The sequence below is a fragment of the Hippocampus guttulatus genome, chromosome 14 (assembly GCF_054856545.1).
Source record: "Hippocampus guttulatus isolate MCC_2025c chromosome 14, RoL_Hgut_1.0, whole genome shotgun sequence".
In the NCBI taxonomy this organism is placed as follows: domain Eukaryota; kingdom Metazoa; phylum Chordata; class Actinopteri; order Syngnathiformes; family Syngnathidae; genus Hippocampus; species Hippocampus guttulatus.
In genome coordinates, this window is record NC_141274.1 from 8,077,405 (window position 1) to 8,102,266 (window position 24,862).

General features: G+C 43.9%; 2 protein-coding genes across 4 annotated transcripts in view; one reads left to right on the plus strand and one right to left on the minus strand.

The window, feature by feature from the left end:
* yeats2 (YEATS domain containing 2) overlaps positions 1-24,789 on the plus strand; it is a 28,558-nt gene extending 3,769 nt beyond the window's left edge. The window contains exons 8-32 of the mRNA XM_086129808.1: positions 588-699; positions 862-906; positions 986-1,148; positions 1,254-1,496; positions 2,024-2,191; positions 3,154-3,245; positions 3,696-3,890; positions 4,571-4,799; positions 4,903-5,061; positions 6,031-6,155; positions 6,584-6,730; positions 7,119-7,301; positions 7,653-8,013; positions 8,083-8,217; positions 8,669-8,813; positions 8,958-9,034; positions 9,142-9,221; positions 9,981-10,185; positions 10,331-10,563; positions 10,698-10,772; positions 10,958-11,031; positions 11,922-17,544; positions 17,696-17,843; positions 22,523-22,842; positions 24,338-24,789. Of these exons, the coding sequence (XP_085985934.1) occupies positions 588-699; positions 862-906; positions 986-1,148; positions 1,254-1,496; positions 2,024-2,191; positions 3,154-3,245; positions 3,696-3,890; positions 4,571-4,799; positions 4,903-5,061; positions 6,031-6,155; positions 6,584-6,730; positions 7,119-7,301; positions 7,653-8,013; positions 8,083-8,217; positions 8,669-8,813; positions 8,958-9,034; positions 9,142-9,221; positions 9,981-10,185; positions 10,331-10,563; positions 10,698-10,772; positions 10,958-11,031; positions 11,922-12,030 (3,355 nt within the window). The 3' untranslated portion in view covers positions 12,031-17,544; positions 17,696-17,843; positions 22,523-22,842; positions 24,338-24,789. The remainder of the gene's footprint in view (positions 1-587; positions 700-861; positions 907-985; positions 1,149-1,253; positions 1,497-2,023; positions 2,192-3,153; positions 3,246-3,695; positions 3,891-4,570; positions 4,800-4,902; positions 5,062-6,030; positions 6,156-6,583; positions 6,731-7,118; positions 7,302-7,652; positions 8,014-8,082; positions 8,218-8,668; positions 8,814-8,957; positions 9,035-9,141; positions 9,222-9,980; positions 10,186-10,330; positions 10,564-10,697; positions 10,773-10,957; positions 11,032-11,921; positions 17,545-17,695; positions 17,844-22,522; positions 22,843-24,337) is intronic.
* On the minus strand, positions 13,152-19,180 carry map6d1 (MAP6 domain containing 1). 3 transcript variants are annotated; one of them, XM_086129823.1, is made up of 3 exons: positions 18,276-19,180; positions 17,239-17,518; positions 13,152-13,631 (listed from the first exon to the last, which is right to left on the minus strand). In XM_086129823.1, the coding sequence occupies exons 1-3, from the start codon at positions 18,680-18,682 to the stop codon at positions 13,521-13,523; spliced, it is 798 nt and encodes a 265-aa protein (XP_085985949.1). In that variant the 5' UTR covers positions 18,683-19,180; the 3' UTR covers positions 13,152-13,520. The 3 variants fall into 3 exon arrangements, with proteins under 3 accessions (XP_085985949.1, XP_085985948.1, XP_085985947.1); XM_086129822.1 differs by having other exon boundaries at positions 13,152-13,592; positions 18,276-19,179; XM_086129821.1 differs by having other exon boundaries at positions 13,152-13,595; positions 18,276-19,173.
* Positions 24,790-24,862: the final 73 nt, after the last annotated feature.

The following is a 24,862-nucleotide window of genomic DNA, read 5'->3' on the forward strand; positions in this document are numbered from 1 at the left end:
GATGCTTTTTGCATGAAAAGCACACCGCAGGCTTTTCTCTGTGTCCTTGTCATGTGTTTCAGATCAACTCAACCGAACTTTGGAATGAATACTTGCCGTTTGTTTGTCTTGTGTCTTTATCACATGGTTTTGTTGTGGTGATTGATCTTGGGCAGACAAAATCAATTTGGGAATTTTGGGATGACTTGCAGAGTCACAATCCGTTCACCCAAGAATACTCTGACATTGTCATTTGTTCTACTGTGCCTCATCCAAGAGACGTAGCATAGTTACACACGATGGCGCACCTGGTCTAGGTTGAGGATTTTATTGTCCACGTGGCTTTTTAATAAACAATCTATTTTCTATGCCAGCAATTTAAATCCGCCATGATTGTTCAGATGATCAGGTTTTTGGCTTTGCCATGGGACTGTAGAGCATAAGCTCTACTGTCTGATTCAAGTTTTCTTACACATGCAATGCTCCCTCTTGGCATCATTGCAGGAAATAGTATATGATGTAGTATTTAATAACAAAAAAAAATGAATGAAGCATGTTTTTACAAGTTGTGCATTTGAATGACGTGGGAACCTTGCTTCTATTCTCAGTGAGCCTCCATTTCATTTAACCCGTCGTGGGTGGGGTGAGTTTCCTGTCAGGATCCAGATCCACTTCAAAGACCATCGCAACAAACGTATCGACATCATCCATCAATTGAAAGTAAGACCATGTCATCCTTAAATTCATAAATGAGATTTGACCTTTTTAACTCATTCAGTACCAGTCAATTCTAGACCAAGTCTGAAAAGACGTTTAAAAATGTCTTTGGGAGTGAATGAGTTTTAAGTGGGCTGATTGCCTTTGTGTTTTATTTTCTTGCAGCTTGACCGAACTTACACTGGCCTGCAAACACTGGGGGCAGAGACGGTAAGATCGTTTTTTTAATTTTTTTTTTTCGTAATGTTTATTTGATTCAGAAACTATTTACCGGCTATTTTTGTTCCAGGTGGTGGATGTGGAGCTCCAAAAGAATTCTCTTGGTGAAGAATTTCCATTGCAGCCATCTTCCTCCAAGGTGACCCACAGAGCGAACAGCCCAATGACGGTCTCCTCTCAGCCTTGCGGACATTCCAGTCCGCCCATCTCGTATGATTCCAGTTTCGACAAAGGTAAACCTAAATGAACATTGATTCAATATAATAAGTAATAATGTCACATCTTCCAAAGCGTATAAAAATACAAACATGATATTCTTTCTTTGAACTTTGTCCCAGCTTCAGTCAAAGCAGAGACGGGCAGGTCAGCGGGGACTCACCGCTCAAGTCTCACAGCGGGGGAACGCACACCGACACGACCTAAAGCCAGTGACAGGATCACTCTGGGTTGCCACGGCAACTCGGCCTTCCAGCCCATTACGGCAAGCTGCAAGATTGTTCCCCAAGGACAACCGCCGAGCCCCGCTGAGTCACCTGGGAAGACGTTCCAACCGATAACCATGAGCTGCAAAATAGTTTCAGGTACCTGCCGTCACCTGGTGGTCATTTCCTTCACCGACAAGGGGAATGGGTGGGGATGGTTTCTGGTTCTGCTCCACTTTAAATCTCAAGCTTGGAAACAACTTTACTGATGCACAACCTCCAGTAGATGGCTGCCATGCATTTACTTGCCTAACCCAGAGATTAATTGGTCTGCTGATTTAACACGATGATTTTTCTCTTTTGTAAAGTTGAACAAATACTGAAGGACAAAGTGATGTAAAACAGTCAAATGTTCGACATGTAACACATCTTTCCTGTTGTTGTAAGTATAAATGGACCAAAAAAATATATGTAATTTTAAAAATTAATCAGTCGATTAATCGGTTGTCAGGATTTTATTGTGCCAAAGGTCAGGCCCTAATTTTGTGTACATGTTATCTCTCCTGTATATTGTAGCTGCAATTAAATCAACCACATGTCATATCTGGGGCTTTGCAATTAATTACACACGATCAAAAATTGGTATATCCAAAGAGCTGGTCCCTTGCGCTCTCTCTGTCGCACAGGTTCTCCAATCTCCACGCCAAGCCATTCGCCGCTGCCTCGCACACCCACCTCCTCCACTCCTGTCCACAGCAAACAGAGTTCGTCCTCGGTGCTCAATAACCCTTACGTTATCGTGGACAAGCCGGGCCAAGTGACCGGTGTGGCGTCCTCGTCGGCCGCCTCCGCAGGTAAGCGCGTCACTTCCTACTTGCTGTGAAGTAAACCCGCAGAAACGGTGTCTGGCCGCCCACACACCCAAGTTAAAAATGGCCGTGTATTACTGTGATCTAAGGCAGAAGATTTGGTAACTATGACCCTCCAGTGTCCCTTTTTCTTTCCCCTTTTTATCTCTGTACATCCTCTGTCCTCTTTCACCATCACAAATTTAGACTGCAAGCACTCCCACTCTTTATTTTTTTTTCATGCCTCGTTGCAACCGTTGCCATTCGAAATGTGTGATGAGGCAGTAGGACGGATGCGGGATGAGAGGTTGCCATGGTGACCGGATTGTGTTTCATATGAGGAAAATGGTGAAAATTGGAAACATACTCAGTATTCGTCGTCTGCTGACAAGATGTGTAGTTTTTAGCCGATACTCTATATTCTCACCAACACGTCCGCCTCGCAACGAACTTGAAAATCCTTTCACCAAGATAGCTTTGATTTTTGTTTTTTTCCCCTAAAGCTTGTGTGGCTGATAAGATAAGATAAGAAAACCTTTATTAGTCTCACAATGGAGAAATTCCCGATTCACAGCAGCAAAGTTATGAAAGGAAGAAGTAGAACAACAAAATATAGGAGCTGCTGGAAAGGCAGCCACTCTCGCGGCGCCATTTTGAAGTCAAAATAACAAAAATAACACAACACAACACATAGGACACAGACAGTCGTGCAATCTTCACCACTTTTCTGCATACATTTTGTTGTCTGAAGCAGTTCTAGATGAAAGAGGAGAGGATCAAAGATGTGAGTGTTGCGAAACTTAATGCCGTAGGTGAAGATATAACAACACCAGCTCAAAGATGCTCTACCAGGAAAATACACTCTTGACAACATAGTTGGCTAAAAGTCTTTGAAGCAGATGTCAGGAACTGCATCCTCTGTCATGGCTCTCATGACTTCCTCCGTTTATGTGGACATTACTCCGCAGGAAGTCCCTCGGCCAAACAATCTGCTGCTCAGGGAACCCGCTCTCCAGCTCCCAAAGTTCACACAGGCACGTTCCTCTCATCTGGAATGAAAGTGAGTTGATTATTGATTGTTTTGATTGACCTTAATTTCACCCCATAAATTCATTTGTCTTACCATAGCTTTATTTTGTTGTCTTTTCTTTCGATCCTTCTTCTTTATTTATTTATTTTTAATTCAAGCAGGCTACGTCAATATTTCTTAACCATAATTGAGCCAAGGCCCAATCACCGTGTTCCAAATTATTATGCACATGTTTTTTTTCTCTATGTTCATTCATCTCATATGAAAGCAAATGAAACATCGTATAGATAGACTTATTTACAAAAATCTGAGAAAAACAACACTTTTAAAATTCAGGTTTTACCCTAGCAACATGAAACTCAGATCAAGTCAAATGCTAGACTTGATTTTTATATATTTGTGATATCCTACAAGAGGTCTAAAAATTGCAACCCGTAGAATGGGTACACCTAAGTGCTTCCTGCATGTGTTTCCTTACAGGTTATCATTAAGCAAGAGCCAGGGGAAGTACCAACACAGCAGCAGCAGCAACAGCAGATGGCTTCGACAGTAACTACCCAACAGCAACCAGCTGCCACAGCGTCACATCAATTTGTTTCAGTCAAAGGAGGACACATGATCTCCATGTCAGCTCAGAAACAGACGGGAGGAGGTTCAGGGGCTGCAACAAACAAGGTCGGTCTGTCTTACAAGGTCATTTTAGTGTCAATCGCTCATCACTCACCTAAAAAGTTGGGGATATTGGGCATTTGGGTCAAATATCAGGATGAACCAAAAATCTGCTATAGCCTATGCAGGTCAACTTTTACAATTTTCACCCTCTGAGGAGAAGGAGGGCAAGCACCTGAATGGTAACATTTACACCCAGTGTTTCATGCATGAATCAACCAATTAATGTGTCGGTTTAATTCAAATTGATATTGAAACAATCTTTTTTTTTTTTATAATGGTGTACACATTTTGAAATCAAACACCAAGATGAGGCCGAACTAAGTATCAACAATACTTTGCTCCAACCCTTTTCAGCAGCAAGTGGTCACTGAGCTTAGTGTCACACAGTGTAATCAGCAGGTTGTAACGCAGAGACTGGAAGGGCCACAGAAAGGTATCCAAGTGGACTTCCTTGGAAATGTATTGTGTCAATACATGGTTAGTGAACACCGTTCATCCAAAAAATACTGAAACATTGAACATTTGGACATTCAAAAGTTTAACGGTCAAATTAATCTGTAATGGTGAGAGCACATTTCGGGTTTATCCTGGAATTTTACCCAAAAGCTGAATATCCCTGTATACACAGTATACGGTATACATTATGTTGTTGGACGCTCATGTGGAACTCTTCCTGTTACTAGATGTTAGGTATTCCAGTGAGTTCAACGCTGCAATCTGCAGTGAAGCAGGTGGCCATCAGCAGTGGGCAGATTCTGGTTGCCAAGGGGAACCCCTCTGTCTCTAAGGTGGTGGGTGGAAAGCAGGTGTTGGCGCAGGGGGTAGCAAAAGCCATAGTCAGCGGAACGAGTGGCATCTCCGGTCAACAGGTTACCGCCAAGGCAGGCGGGGGTTCAGGCGGCAAGACTGGAGGTCAGAGTTCACTCTGGTGCACAAATTCCCTCTTCGGTTTATCACCGTGTGTCTGTGTGTGTGTGTGTGTGTGTGAATCGTCTTCTGCGTATTTTGCATGTAGTGATGGCTACTCTTCAACTGCCTGCTAACAACCTGGCTAATCTTGCCAATTTGCCTCCGGGCACGAAGCTCTACCTGACCACCAACAGCAAGAACCCCTCAGGGAAGGGCAAGCTGCTTCTCATCCCACAGGGAGCCATCCTCCGAGCCTCCAATGCAGGTTAGACACTTTTTGTCCTATTTTTACTGCTGTGCAATGCAGAAATTTACAACATCGCCTTAGTTTTGTTACTCACGTTCTCCTACAAGTTTGTGATAAGTCGTGTTTTGAAGCGACACACTATGGTGTTCGTTTCCCATTGCAGATGTGAGACACTTCTCTCTCATTGAGAATTAATTTTCACAGCTGATGAAACTCAGAGTTTGTTCCTGAAATCTTGTGCAATTCTTCACTTTTATTCAACCGGACTACTGATTAGGCAAGCCCCGCTGTTAGGATTCAATACAAGAACTTTTTCAGATTCTACTTTTACAATATCTCAGGTAACATTATCGTTCTGACGATTTATATTTTTTGATTGGATCATAATAGCTAAATCATGACTTACGCCGTCTTTCTAAATATGGCAGATAAAGCTGATTCTTTCTTTATGGCTTTATCATGTACAAAGTAAGTTCTGTACGTTTTTTTTTTTTAAGGAATGTTTTAAAAGCAATGCCAGGTCGACTACAAAGTGCAAGTTCATGAAAAGGACGAGAGAACAATGGGCACAGCAACAGACATATCAACAACAGTAATGCTCTCATGATGACATCAACTAGGGCAATCTAAAATTGCTGAGTCAGGGTTAGCATCCTGGCCAAAAGCGTTTTACCCTGACATTTCCTACATGCCCTCCGCCCCTGTATTAAATCAGTCACTGTTAGTCAAGGTTAGACCAGTTATCCTTGAGGAAACAACTTCCCGACCGCTTTTCCAGGGTATTTTGGTGGCAGCTCCAGATTCAGATAGCTTTTCATTTCCCCTGGACTTTGAGTCATCCGTGATCTGTTAAACCCCCCCCCCCCCCACCCCATTGCAAACTAGAGGCTTCACACTAGACAAGAAAGAAAGAAAAAAGTTTTTGATGAAAAGTATTGGGACAATTCTCAATGAGATTTGTGCCTGGTGTGCCCCTGTCTAATTAAGGTCAGCAGTCTCAGAGCAGCTCGTCAGCGGGCGCAGGGGGCACGCAGACTTCTTCAACTTCTTCATCCAGCAGTTTGCCTTCCAACCTGTCATACACATCATACATCCTGAAACAGACCCCTCAGGTGGGTACAATTATTATGCAAATTTTAGACATGTTACATACTATGCTCAACGGTACTATTCCATTTTATATTTGAATCAAACGTGTTGGGAGACTCATTCTATGAATGTCTGACATCTTTTCGATACTGCAGGTAGGGATGTGCTTTTTATACAGTGGCAGGACATGCAACATTCATTTCCATCCTCTCTGATATTTTATTCTAGTCCATGGATGGAGACTTTCCAAATGCTTGAAGCAGCACTTATCCAGTAGCCACTTTTAGAACTGTTTTAGAACAGTGCCACCTTTGCATTGAGCCATCAAATCCACAGTTCACAAATCTCAGAACTGCTATCGGCTCAGTCTGTGGGCTTAGGAAACGTATCACTTATTGATAACGAAACGATTCAATGTTTTGGTGCCTTCGCATCCCATATCTATTTTTAGGGCACATTTCTGGTGGGCCAGTCATCGCACGGGTCAGGGAAGCAGGGCAGTTCTGGTGCGGCGGCACATGCCACGTCATCTCCATCGACCGCTCCTCAGCAGGCCATCAGAGTCACAGCTGGACAGAAGGCTGCCATTCTGGCTCAGGTAGGAAACTCCTCTCTACCTTCTTGATCGTGGTCAGAACTTTTGTTGCATCTACCTTCCCTCCTTATTAAACTGAATGTGTAAAGTACAGGATATAATGAACCCCCATTTATCACAGAGGATATTTTCTGACCCACACACAAAGTGACACATAAAACAAAAAGAAATGAGAGAGAAGAAAGAGATATTAACACACACCGGGTAGCAACACACATAAACACAGCATACAACAATGCGACATAGAAGGTAACACCATTCTGAATTGTTTCTACTCTTAAAAACCCCAATAAGAATAATCGCAAAAACAAATTAAAAAGAAAATCTGTGAGGTAGCAGGAGAGCCCTTGGCGGTAGGAAAACGTAATATTTGTGTTACAACAAACATCAGATGGCTGGCGGTTCCCAGAGCGCTCAAGTGAAGTTATCGGACGGCTCTGTGAAGACGGTGACCACAGCAGGCCACTTGTCCAAACCGGGGATGACTACACTGAGAATGACCGGCGGCGTCATCACTGCCGCTAGCTCCACTCCCAGCTCAGTCAGCACTGTGGCAGCTGGCAACCAGCAGCAGGTTAGTTTCTTGAGTCGTTTCCTTTCTTCCACTTGCATCAGCAAATAACAGGCACGGTCAAAGTGCAGACATATAGAGTGGCATGCTTGAATTTGAAAAAACAAAAAGAAAGAAACAGAAATTGTTCATGTGTGAAAAGCCGAGTTGTGGTGATTCAACATGAGCAAATGGAAAGACTTCATTAACCTAAAATCTAAAGCCAGCACCAAGTCCCAGTGGCTTCGGCATAAAAGAAACACTTTCTGATAAACCAAAGGATCACTCAGCAGCTCTTTCCTTTTGGCATAGTTAATGAAATTGTGTAAACTCTCTGTGAGACGAATGAACAAATGCTTTCTGTGTTTGATACAGGCTTCTGATGGTCCGAAGTCTGCCTCGCAGTACCACTCTCTCCTAATGGCAGCCAATCAAGCAGCGGTGATCAATGCGGCTAAGAGCGCCAGTGCTGCAGCAGGCGGCGGTTTGTCCAAGACCGCCATGGCCACCTTGGTCAAAGGTGCCGCAAACTCTGCCGCACTGGCCAAAAGTGCTCCTGGTTCAGCTGGTGCGACTGTAAACGTCACCAAAGGCGTTGCCAGCATGCCTGTTGTCAGCATGGCAAAGGGCGCGGGTGCTGTGGTGCCTAAAAGCGGTAGCACGTCACTGGTCACCGCCGCATCACTGGTCAGTGGAATGGCGACGGGAGGAGGAAAGACGACTTCAACCATATCAGGTAGGCTGAAATTAGCTCCCTAAATATGATCATGATGGTATCACTAAAGTGCTTTTCATATGAAAACAGGCATGCTGAAAATCCACTCTGGAGGTTCCAACTCACAGCAGACCGTCTTGACAATCCCTGCTAACCAGTTCAAGCAGCTTGGGGTGGCCAGTGGGTCGGGACCAATGCAGACCATACTCATGCCTCTTGGCAAAGGTAAGATGCCTTCTGAAAGTGAGTTTTACGTACACGCTTCCTCAAAGGCTTCTTCTGGAAGTGTTTTTGTCTTCCACTAACACTTCCAATTCCATTGATACTTCATTTTGCATTTGGCGATGTGTTACATTGTCAAAACATGTCAGAGCTTCCCAAAGCACAAAACACTCTTTCAATGACAGCCGTTATTACCTCCTCCACACCGGTTGCCAACAGCAAATGTCCCTGTCATCTGATACAAAAGAATAGTGCCCGGTCATGTGCGTGTTGTACTATCACAACATTAAGTTAAATGGGATGCAGTAAAATTCTACATCATAACAAATGTCAACCACAACAGTAAATATACGCTGAAATTATATGGCTGAATATTTCTGTAAATATCCATCTACATCCTGTACTCCAGAGAAGGTGTGTTAGATGAATGACACTTGCTTTTCCATTGCCACAGTGAAGACGGAGCCGTGTGCTGGCACAGCTGTTACAGCCGGTCCGTCACCCCCGGGCCCCATCCCCACATCTGTCCACGTTCTGTCTGCAGCTACCACGGTCAAGCAGGAGCAAGGCGCAGATCATTCTACGCATGACCTCATCAAGTATGGACGGCTGCTGCTTCTGTTACACTCACAGTGATTTTTAAAAAATCATATATAAAATAAATATGTATGTGTACATGCATGCATCAGAATGGAAAAGATGATCTCTACGAATGAGTCGATAATGAATTGCTCTTTCCTCAGCACGGAGCACATAGAGACCATGATGCAGCTACTGACAGCTGTGGTGAAGAAGTTCCCGCTCATTGTGCCAGATAAGTGTAAGTGAGCGTTACATTTGGCTGAATTAGACGCTGCACACGAAATATGCAAACGGCAAGGGCAGTCATTCGAGTTGACATTTGAGTCTACGTTTCTTCCCATTTAGCTGAAGACTCGCATCCATTCTGTGCCTCTTCAACAGAACAGTATTATTCTTGGAATATTGGAAAACGGAGGGCATCAGAGGTAAATCGCTATTTTCCAGCTTGGTCATTTTCCAATTATTTTGCAATCCCTTACTTAAACCCTGCAGCACCTACAGCTTAATAAACAGCAGTTTCTAATAAAGCAGGAATTGAACCATGTCATATTTTAGGGTCATCCCACCATTTGCCACTCCGCACACCCTGAGTCAGCTAGCTTTCTGCTTGCGTCATGTCTTCACATCTACTCAGATGTGTGTATCTGCCTTGCCTCTTAATTGTTTCATCGACCCCATGCTGTAGCACTCTCTGCCTCCGAAAATGCCTTTCACACGAGCCCAGAAGGGAATATTTAATTGACAAATTTACTTAAAATGTACTCAGAGCGCATCCTCAGCAGGTCAAGGCGAAGTTCACGGAATAGATTAAAGTCGTCGTTCATAAATGTTGATTAATAAATGTCGATTTTTTTTTTTAAATCAAACACTTTGCTTGTTAGTACAAAAAAAATGCAAATAAAATATTTGAATTTCATTCTCCAAATAATACAAAAGAAAAAAAATTGGGGGCGTGATGTCATATTCTATTTAATTTAATGTGTTTATGGCAATAAAGTAAATTTTACACAGAATACAAATTCTTTGACATGCTTGGAAACAGCTAGAAAGTACTAGAAAAGCTTTAAATTTGAATTATTTGTTTGAATGAACCCATGATGGACGCTCTAGTTAATTGTCAGTCAAAGCTCTGAATTGCAATTTAAAATAAATAAGATGTACACTGCACGTATGTCTGTTTGTAGCTTCAGCGAGCGGTGGCCGTCAAGCGAATCATCCAGAATGTGTTGGATCACGCACCTCGCCTCCAGGCTCTGACGCCCCCAAAGACCAGAGAGGTAGTTCAGTGGTGTCGGCAAAGGGGCTATACCCCGCCCGACCCTGAACCCCAGCACAAGAATGACGACGAGTCCATAGAGGACATCCTCACGCAGATTGACAGCGAGCCAGGTATGTGTGCCTGGAATGTATTTGTTGCTTCTCTGTCTTTTTTTTTTTTCTTTATGATTTCAACAGGGCATACCATGAACTGGGAAACCTTTTTACGTTTAAAACAACTGGGTTAGAGCATTTATACGAGGGAATCTATCCGCAGAGTGTCCCACCACGCTGAGCAGCAGTGACGAACTGGTGCTGCGGTTGGAGCAGATGCAAGCCCTCCTGAAGACCGAACCGGAGGAGGCCGACGACGAGATCATAGACATCGACACTGTGACACCGCCGCCAAAACTCAAGGTCAAGGAGGAGGAACCGGAGGCCGACACGGAGCCCAAGTTCTTCTTGGGGCCTTGCATGGCGGCCCAGTTTGTCGAAGAAGCAGCTCAGCAGGTTCAGAACATCTTGAACTGAAAACTGTTTCTCTCAGCGTGAAACATCGAGCTAAATCGACAATGCCGTGAATCTTTTCCGACTTAACGTAGACGGGAGAATATAACCGACAGACTTGAATTTGTCTCTCTCAGATTGGGATCACTTTCCAGCCAGTGGAGGTGGAGAAGAACCTCTTTGCTCCAGTGATCGAAGACATGATTGTGAAGGTCAGTCACATGTGACTGCAGAGCCTCCATTTTCCTGCACTTGACTCGGATTGAGAGATGAATTATACAGTGTGCCACACCCCACTCTCCCCCCACAGTGCTGCACGCTTCACCTTGTGCTTTGCAGAGCCGTGTGTTCTTTCTTCTCATGACTTAAAGCGCGTGGATGTGTTTGTACACTGCAGGCAACACAGCAGTTGGCCAGTGACATCCTGAGAGAAGCTCTGGCTGATGCCTTTGCCAAATCCCCTCACAACAGGTCAGTTCAAGTATAACACGCAACCTGCTCCATCCTTCATGCGCAGGACGTGTACTATTCTGAATGCGTTGTGTTTACGATTTAAAAAAAAAAAATTATTAGTATTTTTTATATTTTAAAAGAGCTCTCAGCTGTCTTCATGAAACAGTATTGCTGTGACACTTTCATCAAAATGTCCCAAGAAACAAGAAATAATCAGATTTACATGAGCCATAGCTTGGGGATCTTGCAATAAATTTTAATATAATTTTAATCATGAATATTGAGGTTGAAACGTTAAAAAAAAAAATTTAAATACACACACACACTATTACATGAACAAAGCTTAAAATAACTTTTTCTTCTTTCGTGGAGCAATTTTGCTTCTCAACGACTTTCATTACGGCCCAGCGCAACGACGCAAACCGGCTGACATCCCCAAAGTGAGATTAGCGGATTGTACATTGATGCAGAAGGCAGCTAGTAGCCGCGCTGACTCAAGTGAATTGCACCACACTTCGGCCATCAACACTTCAGACACATATGTTGTGGTAATTCATGCTTCAGTTCGGGACAAAGACAAGCTCACACACAAGCGGGACACTTTTGCCCAACCGGTTATAAGAGAGCCAGCGGGGTTGCTGCGCTCCTGGCTTCCAGGGTCCTGCACGAAGGGAGCGGAATGAAATCTAACCCATGGTAACGGTGGCCATTATGATGATTTCTTTTTCAAATATTTTGAGCAATAATGTCGCGTTATGGGTGTAACGAGCGAACATTCGGCGATTTGACGGCTCAGCGTGTTCCTGCATAAACGCCCTTTTGCAGCTTTGCATTCCGATATGTTTAACTGAGGTGCAAAATGGCAATTTTGACTCTTAAACTGCAATGCAAAACCGCTTATTTTCCAGGGCTCCAAGAGAAATCACAGCCATGAACATCCACCAAGCCATCTGTAGCATCCCAACCTGTGACTTCCTCACCAATGCGCACATGGGCTACCTGGCCAAGGACAACTGAGGCCGGACACAAACCGGGACCTCGCCAAGGTGACATGTACTGAACACTAACAACGAAGACGTAGTCTGCCGAATCCTACATTCCCGCCACAAAGGTCCTCTCCCTTAATGATCTCATTGACTTGATCACTGAAGGGCTTACCACCTCGCTGCTCCTCGACGCCACAGCAGTGCTCCCGGTGGAGTCAAGTGGCTCTTTTTGTTTTCCACGGATAGATGCACTCTCACTTACCTCATCACCAGATTATTTTTGTAGAATGAAAACATTTCCTGTCACAAAGCCTGCTCACGAAAACGAAGCCCGGGCCAACGCAACCATCGACTGACACTACTTTCTGGATTCCAATTCTGATTATTCACCTTCCTAGTCCGTGCCCTCCCTTAAACACGGATGGAAAAGCAAATCTGCTGTTGCCGTGGTAACCAAGGATCCGCTAAGAGGAGTATCCTTTCATGTAGTACTGTATGCCGTGTTACCCTGCGGTGGTAATTATGCTCACGCGATTGTGCGGGTTTTATTCACGTGCCGCGTTCCAAACCTTTTAATTCCCAACATGAGCGCATAAATTGCTAAAGTTCCTAATCTGTTGACCTAATTATTTTTACGACGGTGTGTGTTGTAATCACCAATCTCAGTATTTATATCAGTCAACTCATGTTGTGCGCTCTTCGTGATCAATGTGAAATAGATGCGGTTTGCAAGTCTGTTTTATATTTTTATCCAGGATCATACGCTGACAACGGTGTGTGTGAGTGGGTGCGTGTGTGATGTCCGTGAACGTGTCATTGACAAATACTGTGTTAGTAATGACGTTTAGTCTACGACTTTGCATTTTGTGTGAGTGTCTTACTGAACAAGTCTGAGTGGATGTTGAGGCTATTGAACCAAACGAGAGTAGACAATATCCCCCAATGTTGTTTTTTTCGTGTTTCAGTGAAAACCAAAAATATTTTCAATATTCTTGTAATAAAAAACAACAAAGCCCAAGCAAGTCTCGTCAAATTCGGACACACCAAAAAAATTGCCCACACTGCACATCTTTTTCCTACTAACACACACACACACACTTCATTTCAGGTTACTGAGAAATACTGAGAAAAAAATGCATCAGAGGAAAAGCGTTCGGAAAAAGGTAATCCTTTTTATTTTATTCACGTCGTACTTAGATTCTTACAATAGATTTACAAAATCATACGTTTGAAATTAGTTTCCAAACAAGGGAAATAAATAACTAATTTTCAACGGCTAAAACCCAAGCAACATTAAGTGCATACACACTTTTTATACAGGAAACACACGCAGTTTCAGTTTCTTGGGCTGTAAAAACAAAACAAAAGCTAGTCACTCACATGCATATTCACTTGCGTAGCAACCGGAGCAGATTCTAAAGGGGGAGGGGTCGCCATGTGATGTCATCATCTTTACTCTGCAGGGGTCACTCCTGACACATTCCCTTGCATAGATTTCCAAAGATATTCTTCTGTCCAATGTTAAAAGGCTCGTGATCCGCTTTGAAAAACGGCAGAAGGGTTTGGCGGCAACTTGGTCCGAACCAGATGTTCCTGCTGGAGAACACAGAGACATAAAATGAGACTGTTTTGCTGCCACCGCTGACAAGTCGGCCAGATTCTTTTTTTTCTTCTAGTAATTATCAAATCCGTCGTAGTCAAATTGGGTCAGTGTTATTTTAAACTTCATTGCTACAATTTTTTTATGTGAGCATCAGAGAGCAAGTCTTTGGGCGGCATGGTGGGCTTGCTGTCCCGGAAGCCCTTGGGTGGGTGGTTGAGGGAAGGCATGATAAAAAGCAAAAGTGTATGTGTGCGTGTGTGTAGTCACCCCCTCCCACACATATCCTGCCATTATTTGTGCTTTGAATGCAGCAGCCTGTTTTGTCTCTCTTCATACAGTCACGTTCCTCATCTATCGTATCGGTTCTCAAACCATTTACAAAATTTTTAAGTATAAAGTACGGAACTGTACTGTACAGTACTGCATTTTAAAAAAACAACTGCAGGCCATTGAACATTTAATTCAGTGATTCTTTTATTTACTGCTAGATGATGCCTGCGTACCGCTATTGTACTAGTGCTATTACAGTGGTGCTTTGAGATACTAGTTTATTTCATTCCATGCATTTGTATCTCAAATTATCTTTCCCCTTTGAAATTGTAGAAATGCTCTTGTTCCAGCCTCTTGCTTTTAACAAGGAAAACTAACAGTCAATTATTTTGTACTTCATGACAACAGATTAATAATCTAAAAAATAATAATAATAATTGAGCACTTTGTGCATCCCGATTTTTTGCTGCAATCCTATTCGCTGTGCAACTCCTTCTGATGTGCTCACTTTGGCCACTGGGAGGCAGTGTAATAGTCATTCAGACACAAAACAAGAAGAACAGCACTTCTACGACTATGATGTGACTCGGTAATCTTACTCATTTTCTCCAAAACAGTTTCCACCAAAATAGTCGCATTAATGACTTAGTTAAAATAAGAAAATACACCCAGCTTTGGATGATGAATTTTGATGAAAAGGTTTTTGTCCATTCAATGAGCACAAACCCAAATCCTTGTTTTGCCTTTCCCCTTTGCCAAATTGGCATGGGAAGCTTTTGTGCGATCGCGGGCAGCGTGGGAAAGGGAAAGAAGTCCAAGCCAGAGGAACAATGAGGACTGCAGATAGACGGAAAAAAAAGCGGGACGATGGATAAAAATATAAAAGGAATGCTGCATAGTCCCACAAGCGTTCCGATTTTTTTTTCTTCCCCCCAGAATGATTCACAGGGCATACGGAAACGAGTTCTGCTTGGAAACGGAGCCACCATGTTTGCAAGGGAAGCAGAGTTGTTTGTCACTCTGCATCCAAAATTGAGTTCATTTGTAATTTGGTTTTGTCTCGCTCATTTCTGACACGGCCTGAGCATTCACAAATCTCTTTGCCTACGAAAAGTGGAAGGCGATGACCACACAGTGATGTTTTTTTTTTTAACCCTTTCATGCACCCTGTAACCTAACCTGATAACATGATAAGCTGTCCCTGAAAGGGTTGAAGAATTATGTTTTTCCGTGTTATGGTCAATTTTCAGTGACTGAAAACTGACTTTTGGACAGCCTTATGAAGACATCAGTGTGATTTTTTTTTTTTTTTTTTAGTCTTGTGTCAGTTGTGCCAGAGTGTGTTCTGATGTTTGATTGAATTGAATGCATCCATTCATTTTCTATCCTGCTTATCCTCATTAGTGTTGTAGGTGGAGCCTATCCTAGCTGACTAAGGTCAAGAGGGGTTGTGCATCCTGGATTGGTCGCCAGTCAATCGCAGGGCACATATGGACAAACAAGCATTTACGCTCACATTCACACTGAAAGATCATTTAGAGTCTTCAATGAACCGAACATGTTTTTGGAATGTGGAAGGAAACCTCACGCAAGCACGTGGTGAACATGTTGCACCAGAGATTCAAACCCGGAACCTCCTAACAGTGAAGCAGATGTACGAATCTAATCACACCTTGTATTTGATGTTATTTTACTTCAATAGTTTAGATTTTCAAGACTCCCGCGATTCATTTTCCTCAATTCCCTTTTCTAGTTCAATTCTCTTTTCCAGAAAATGACTTTCTTCAGGCTTCTGATTGACAAGAGTTTATGGTGTAATCAGCAGGTTACAACAGAGAGACTGGGAGAGTCACAGAAAGTCATAGAAGTGGATTTGACATCCTGAAAGTAGGGCTATGGGATGGGTACACGCTTTGAAAATTTGTTTTGATGATTCACGGCCGCCTAATGTCTTTGTCATACAAGGTCAGATTTAATTGCAGCCACTCATTTGGGACATCATTTAAATTTATGCTTCATCTACTGGTCGTAACGCAGTTTGGGGGAGGCGCTTTTCTGTTCAGCGTGAGTCCTGACCGTGCCCCAGTAGGTGCGTAACAACCCCATCAAAACACTTTGGAGATGAACTCCCGACATAGATTGTGAGCCAGTGAGAGCTGACCTCGCAAGCGTTCTGCCGATGATGAAGTCGTGATAGATGCGGCCTTCTCTGCGCCGCTTACCCTCGCTAACCGGGCCGCTCCGATTAATAGAATGCGTGCCCCGCCGTTGAACTCCCCTCACTTCCATTCCGTCCCCCACAGCACTAACATTTGATTGAACATCACAGAGAGAATTATGCAGACCACCAAATGGTCAAACTTTTCAATCTTGTACTCTGGTGTGAGTTGCCAAATTTTCTGTAGATCGTTAGCATAATAGCATGATTCCCCAAGTAGGTTCTCAAAACTTTTTACACCGAATACCACCCTGAGTACCACCTAGAAAAAAAATACTTAACTCTCCGAGTACTACAATCGTAACGGTGGTAGACTATTCTTACCACTAAAGGGAGTCGGCATCGACGTAAGCAGTGTTACTTGTACGACTTGGGTAATTATGCTGTTAGCCAAATGCCATGTAAAAAGATTCTTCACAGTTTTGTGTTGCCACAAACAGTGGGACAATGTGACGGCAGCCAGCCTGTCGGGGAGGGTGGGAGTTTTATCCCAATCTAATCTGGAACAATGTCCATGCTCTAATGAGTCGCCAGCTTGGCGCACAAATCCTGTCACCCTCTTATCCATTATTTCAGCTTTGTCTAGTGTTCAAATTTCAATTGGAGCACACACATCTGCTCCTTAAGGTTTTTTTTTCTCTTTAGGGCTTCATCCACAATTACTACAGTGCTATGTTGAACATTTACTTCTCTTAAATGTTAGTGAATCTTGTCTCAAAGCGTGCGCAATTGAGGTCAACCAAATGTGTTACCTAATGTGGCCTGTTTTGAAGAGCTGGGTCACTTTGAGACACATCCTGCCGCATCACTACCCTGGGGTGCCCCAACAGCGGGGTGCCGCTTGGGAGACAAGTCAAGATGACTTTTGGCAGGATGAGCATGCCGTATAAAAAATAAATAAAATAAAATAAACCTCTGACTTAAAGGAGACATGTTGCAAAGTTTCCCACAGTTTTATACATTTACCAGGTGTCTTAATAACAGGTCAGTGATACTGTATGCTTTTATCAAAATACCCAAGAAACTATACTCAATATAATGGCAAAAAAAAATCTCTAATTTGAAAAAAAAAAAAACCCCAAAGAGAACCTCCCACTGACTGTACATATACTTTTTTTTGTTGTTTTAAGGTACCCGAGTATGCTCACCTGACCCTTTGTTGATGTGCTCAGCTCTGTCTTGTCATGCTGGATGTCGCGCAGGACAAGAGGGTTGTAAGAGGGGCCGGCTTGCACCGTGCTGACGACGGGGCGCGGTACCGAGGCGGGCTGTATGTTGGTGCTAGCAGAAGCGATGCTCCCCTGGTGCGGCCCTATAGACCGGTGGGCTTCACCGCTGTAGGCAGCCTGATAGCTGGTCTCAGGTGGGATGTTTTGGGATGCCACAGGTTGTTTCCTCCCACTTTTCACCCATGGCCTGCACTCTTGTCTGAGGGAAGAGCAATACATCAAAAGGTGATTAACCCCCAATAACGTTCATCTGTTCTAGTCGGCTTTTCCTGTCTGTTTTGTTTTGTTGCTTTTTATCGAAAGTTTTACGTTTTTCAGCTAACACTATTTGGAACAATTGATAACCGCTAATTGAGATGAAATGTAACCCTTCCAGGAACAACAGGAAGCCTAAGACTTACACTTTCATTCGCTGACCTCCACGTCATTCAACAGGACAGCCTCAGCCTTTGAAGGCCGCATACATTCAAAGTCACAGATACTACAGTGTAGAATGTGAGGATGGTGACCCCAAGTGGATGAAGGTAATATTTGCACCTCACCTCACATCTATATATTTTTTGTGATGCAATGTATAAAGCTTTAACATATAGATAAATAATAAAAGTATAGCGGTCATTACGGTGCAGATTTTCATCTATTTGTTGCTTTGTGTACTGTGTCACAGTCACTGTGGAACGAAAAAGGGCCTTCCCCGAACCAGTTTCGCAACGTTGGAAATATAAAATTGTTTAAGATGTCGATGTAAGATGTCAAATCATGAAAGTCAACTTCAGGGGAAACTAATATATCAAAATCACGTTTACAGTACTACACTGACAGTTATTTCACATTTCATTGGGGGGGGGGGGGCAGGGGAAGAGAATACAATCTCCTCCAATTCTCTACAAAAAGTAATGGACCCAACGTAAAATATTACGTGACAATGCATGGAAAGCGCTTTGACTGAGAGTTACCTGCAGACGCTGCCCCTGTCCTCCTCTTTCACCTCCAACCTTCCCCCTGGGCTGCTCCCATTACTGATCCAAGGGTAGTTGTCCTTCTTGGGAATGGGCCAGGCTTTAAAGTCCTGCTTGTACTGCGTGACACTGGGGAAAGGCACCCCCGGAGGTTGGTAGTCCTCCCGGGGCTTGTAGCTGGGCTCCCTGCGTGCCCTAAATGAGCCTCGGGTTGGGGAGTCGCCGGCAATTCGCGGTACGGGGACAGAGGTGGGGCACGATACCTGCTTGGTGACGGATCGCACCTCTTGCTCGGATATGTCCGAGTAGTTCTGGATGGTGAGCGGCACGGAAAGGTCGGATTTGTCGAATTGGTTCCAGAACCGAGCCAAGCAACACACTCTGCTGATGCACGGCCAAGCCATAGCCGCCCTTCCCCAAATATTTTTCACTTGAGCAGGGATAAAACAAAAATAACAAAGAACGGATAAAGACGAAGCATTCAAAATGAGAGTGTTGCTCCTTCTCGGTGCGCTTGTGGGATTCTGAGAGGGTCCATGTGACGGCAGGGATCAAGTGCTCCTCTGACGTGCTCTCATATAATGCCTCCACTCTGGCGATGGATCGTTGCAAAAATATGCTCCTCATTCCATCTCCGACATTCAAATTAAAGGATTTTCTCCCCACTTTTGGTCACATGCCCCATTCCAGCCTTGGAGTCCACTCGGTGATAAATCAGTCTTGCACCTGAAATTGTCTTCTGCATCTCCTCACGTTACATAATTGTGATGCAGCGTCGATCGAGCATGAAGAGCAGAAAACATACAGCAACCCCTACCAAAGGGAAAAAAAACTGAAAAAGTAACAGAATGAGGAGTATATTACTTAATTTAAGAAAAATAATTTCCTGATAGAAGACGACAATTGCAGGCTACTTTGCAAGTAAATGGAAAGTTAACATAGCACTGCGCCCCCTATAAAAAATCAAACGTAGACGATATTACTCATAGTAGACCACTACATACAACTTAGACAGAATTATTTATTTTAAGATAAACTTACTCATAACCATTACTACAAGATAAATAAGAAGTTATACTTTCTTTTTTTTTTTTGGAAAAAAAAGGCTTGAAGTAAATGAAATGCTTTTACACCTGAAAATTACCTGATGGTAGTCAAAATATTTCAGCAGGCAAAGATTTTTCGTACGATTAGATTTTATTGTTTGAAATGCAATAAAGGAATATATGCAAGACTAGTTCTGTGTCAAATGCTTCATACTGTAAAAAAAAAAAAAAAAAAAAAGCAGTCAATTGAATACTCTAAATTGTCCTAAACTCGCAACAGGTATTGTTATTAATAACACATTGTACTATTATTTATCGGGGAAGTCAACCCTAAAAAAAATCCTTCCAATAATGTAAAAATACACTCGTTTTTAGCCAACTTAGGTTGCGGCCATTTTGCCACTTTCTGTCAGGTAAAGATGACCTCACAGTTTGCCACGACATACCTGTTTTCTGAAGCTGCGCTACGAGTGGTTGTTACCTATTCCAAATTCACAATATTAATCAAAATGCCGTGTTTATACTAGTGGGGCTACAAAGAACATATCGACAAATTTTATTTCCCGTTTAAGGTACAGATGCCATAAAGGTCAAATCATAAAGTAAATGTTTTGTTGTGCATGACTACCATCTAGTGGAGAGAAATGGTACTACTACACAGTACAGTCCCAAAATAAATAATTTTTAGTGTGTAGGCAGTGGCGGTTCTGGATCAATTTCACTGAGGGGGCCGGGCTGGGGCCAGGGGTTTTGATGGGGGGGGGGCACATTCAACCCAGGGCTAAAAAGACAGATTCGAAATCTTATTTGACTTTTTATTTCTTCAGACTTTGAAATTGTAGTCATAACATTACAGTGATGAGAAAAAAACAGTATTAGGAGGGCTAAAATGTCTGCAAGCGTAACAATACGCCATGTCCATCTGTTGAGAATATTCAAGCCAGGGGATGATATGGTACCAGCCTGCCGGGGACAAAAATTGCAAATACACTGAAGCTCGATGTTTTATGTGCATATAATTATCCAAATTTTAAAAGGCAATGTCTTATATATTGATCCTGTTAAATAAAAATTAAAATAAAAACGGAGACTAAAAAAGTTACACACACACACGCACGCACCTACACGCACACACACACACACACGCAAATAGCACTCGTGTCGTGGTAATTTCCTTCTCTGCGGACTGCTTCTCATTTTTCCGCTCATTTTTAAGTGGCGCAGCGCACTAAAGGGTCCGACTAGAATGTTAAATCACGCACTTTGGTTCCACCTTTCGCGTCGGCGACTCGGCGCGACTGCGTAATCTACGCTCGGAGGGGGGGCCGCAGGGGGGGCCAGAATCGGTGCTACAGGGGCACTGGCCCCCGTTGCCCCCCCCCCCCCCCCCAGAACCGCCACTGTGTGTAGGGCAGGAGTGCCCAACCAGTCGATGCTCTATAGCACTTGGACTGGCAAAGAGCTGCAACTTGACTCAGACGATCCAATCTCCTCAAAATTGATCAGATTTCAGGATAGTCAGGCAAGAACGAACCCAACTGATGTTTCATTGCAGTGGCAGTGCCACCTCGTGGAGAGAACGAGAATTTCCCCATCCAGCTTCACAATTTTGTCCTTTTTCATCCTGTGATGATGAGCTGTGTTGCCAGATATGGAACATGACGTTGCAATAAAATATCGACTATTTTTTTTATGGGGGGAGGTGGCAGCAGGGACAAGTAAAGGTCCTGCTCATGTCTAACTGAGAGCCCGTTGTGGAGTCGCGAAGCCAAGCCGGGGTTGCACATTCTCCGACTCGAGCCATCAATCGTCCCATTCAAAAACTCAATTTTTTGGGGGGCGAAAACACTCCTTATCCGATTCCTTCAAACATTTCCCCTTGAGGCATTCTAATGAGTAGCATCATACACGCGACTCGTGAAAAATGCAACAAACCCGACGAGACAGGCACCAAAAGGGCCTAAGTGCAAGCATATTGCATGATATGGAACGATCATGGTATTTTCATCAAGAGCTCTTACAGGAAGTCTAATTCGAGCTTCTTCTTCATGACATAAGAAAAGAGGAACTATTGTGTTGCAAGTGTCAAGGGTTGACGCACAAGCACAAGCTGCTTGACTTTTCAGACAACTCTCGACTTTGGTGCCCTGAGCGGTAAGGTGGCTGATTATTTTCTATTGCTAGGCTAAGAAAACAAAAAGTCTGTTGCTCTCTACTTGATGTTTGGTATGCCAGCACTAGGACCGGAAAAGAAAAAGGTTGTAAGCATGGAACAAGACAATTTAGAATGAAAAAAGATTTTGGAAAATACAGATCTTGTCTTGATGTTCTTTTCGATCGTGTACTCAATGTTATCGATGGGCGACACCATTCATGTCGGTTTGCTAATGAAGGCAGAGTAAGATCAAAATCACGTTTCAGCTCTTAAGTTGGTTTTTAGGTGAGGGTTCTGTTCACATTTGGGACAGTCCATCTCTGGTGTCCAACATACGGCCCGCGGGCCGGCCCCGGCCACAAGGAGGTTCGATCAGGCCCGCAGGATCATTTAAAAGTGAAAAAAATGCATAAAAGACACGGAATGAATATTTTTAATAAGGTGAAATTCATGGAGTACCCACAAGGGAACACACTGTTTTGATCAGAACAAAGGAAAGACATGATATTTCGGTTATTTATAGCAGAGTATGGTATAATTTTAATGGTCCGGCCCACTTGACATCTACTGAGGCCGTATGTGGCCCACAATGTGAATCGAGTTTGACACCCCTGTAGTGTCTGGTCCGCAGACCCGAGGGAGCGGGCAGGTAGAGAGGAGCTCAGAAAGGTAAGAAAACAAATCTAATAGGATCTTCAGAAGAATTCAAAAATGAGCCAGTGAAGGGATGGCGGAGTAGGAGCGATGTGCTCCCTCCTACGCGTGCCAGCCAAGAGGCGAGCCGCGACCTTGTGGACCAACTGGAGACGTTTCATGGAGAATTGTCTGACAAGCGCATGACAGTAATCCTGCCGAGATTTGACACAGGCATGAATGACTGCTTCAAAGTGCTCGCCAGAGAAAGGAGAGGCTTGACTTTATCCAGCAGCCTAAGATGAAAGGTGCATTAGGTTAGGTTCAATTATTTGTGATTGTCCAGCAGCTTGTGGAGTGTCTGATCCGGTGTTCATTTAAAAAAAACATAACAAAACCTTTATTTGCAGGTCATGCAGCTGAATGCCACTTGCGTTCCTGTAAATGGCAGCGCATGTGCAGCCCCCAACTCTCCCGTAGGTCTGGCCGTGGGCCTGACCCTCTTCTTTCTGCTGCTGGTTGCCATCGCCGTTGCGACCGTTGGCAAATTCTGCAAGCACAAATGGAATCCGCCTCCATCCGATCACAAGAAAAGCCAGAAGAAGGAGCAAACGGGGACGCCGCGGTGGGAGCATCCGTATGCCGGCCTGTCCAGAACGCAGCCGGCTGAGAACAACCCCATCTATGAAAACTTGGCGGGGCAGCGGAGTGGCGACAGGCCGCAGAGCAGGTGCGTCGTTCTCTTCTTACGCAATCGTGTCGATTCAGAAAGTGTGACATATGAAAGTGAAGCCCTGTCCCCAAAGCGGAACGGAAACAGATGAAGAAACATTGCATGTGATGTGATTCCCCCATCTGACTTCCTTCTGTTCGAGAGAAAAACCTCCATTTAGACTGCACGTGATCTTCCGATCTTCTTGCCGTCGATTCACCGCTGGAGCTTTAAGAATGCAACTAGGGAAAGAAAATCCATCCAAGTACTCACACTTCTGTACTTAAAGTCAGTAAGTGGAGAAAAAAAAGGCAAATTAGAATGGTTAAAAGTATACAAAGTCAGGCCTCAAAGTTCTGAAAAGAATACAAACGCCGCGGGCGTTTCGGCTGAGCGTGTGAAACCGCGCCATGCTGTAAAATGGATGCTACTCGATGTACCATTTATATTGGTTCACATCCCGACACGGAGTCGTCAAGATATCTCCGCCGTGCGATATCTCCCGCCAGGTTAGCTGCGCGTGACGAGAGGCGTTAGCCACCAGCGAGCTCACGAGATTGGCTAATAATGGCAACAGAGAAAATAATACACACTACTACTTGTGCGCGTAGATTTCGGTGATTTGAGGCTAGCGCAAGACAACATATCCGCCACAAATTACACTTGAAGCCGGAACTATTGTTTTGCTGTCATGAAAAGAGATTCTGTTTCCCAGTGGGACTCTTCCTAGTTGAAAGGGAAAGAAAGAAGGAGGGAGGGAAGAACATCTTGCTAATGGGAATTTGTTGCGTTACCGTCATTAAGTTAGTTCATAAGAAGGCAATCCCCACCCCCCCCCCCCCCCTTCCACTGATAAACTCTCCCCTAGAGCTCAACCAAGAGCTTCATCGATCAAAATCTCGAGCACGGGTCACTTTACTTGTCTGTGTTCATCATGTTGTCATCTGCAGAAGTAAAAAAAAAAAATACCCCCCCCCAAAAAAAATAATTTATAGTCAAACCTCGGTTTTCGAACGTCTCTGTTCTCGACCAAATCGGTTTTCGACCAAAAATTTTTTATGCCTCGGATGACGACTGAATTTCAGTTCTCGACCAAACTGAGCGCACTTGAATGCGCCACTTGACTCCTCTCGCTTTCCTTACACGAGGAAGCTTCGCGTAGCATTCCATTGTGAGCAGACGTGTTCAATCAAGATTTTTTTTTTTTTTAAAAAGAGCATGGTTTCGGTTTTCGAACAACCTTCTGGAACGGATGATAGCCGAAAACCGAGGAATGACTGTATAATGCTTATTTTTGGCAAAAAAGGAGTCGAAAGTACAGCTCTCAATTTGGTCATTTGGCGGGCGCAAAAGTGAAAAATAGTTTGGAAATTCCAAGTCAAGCGCTGATCCCCGTTAAATCTCCTCAAGTAGTATAGCAAGCGAACGTGGGGGTCCCGGCACGCCCCGCCACCTCCTATTTGCACGGGGTGAGTTCGGTGGCGCATTTTGACCGCCGACCGTTTCTCCACAGGCCGCCTCGCATCCCCGCCGAGGATTTGTACTTACGTTGCGATTCAGCCGACGACGCGATCTACAGCAACGATCCGGCGTGTCACCTGACCATTCTCCCGCGATCCCCAGACGACGACATTTATATTGTCCCGGAGTCGTAGGACCAGACGTCCCGAGCACGAACTTTCTCTCTCCGCGTTACGTCGACCTTGCTCGGAAAAGCATCGAGAGCTCGCGCCGCCGCGAACGCTAGTCTGGCGCTCTCAATGCCGCCGATGGGCGCCGTCCTACGGAACGTTGTTGGATTCCAAACTGCTTTATGAGTTACTTTCAGCAGATGCCGACAGCTCTGCTTGACATAAAAATGACATCTGGTTTTGACAATTTTTGGCAATGCCTTTTTAACGGTGATGTTTAAGATTAGGGTTTGAACCAAATGGAATAAAGACAGCCTTTTGGACTGAAAAATAATTTCTGCATTTCATAGCGCATCAATGGTCTACTTGTTTTTGTTTTTTTATACAGCGTCTGCCTAGACTTCACT

Coding starts and splice junctions, on each gene's coding strand:
- map6d1 (XM_086129823.1), bottom strand. CDS start 18,682: ATGGCTTGGCCGTGCATCAGCAGAGTGTGTTGCTTGGCTCGGTTCTGG. Junction 17,519..18,275: donor GACAGGGGCAGCGTCTGCAG/GTAACTCTCAGT, acceptor CTCTTCCCTCAG/ACAAGAGTGCAGGCCATGGG. Junction 13,632..17,238: donor GCACATCAACAAAGGGTCAG/GTGAGCATACTC, acceptor CAGCGGTGGCAG/CAAAACAGTCTCATTTTATG.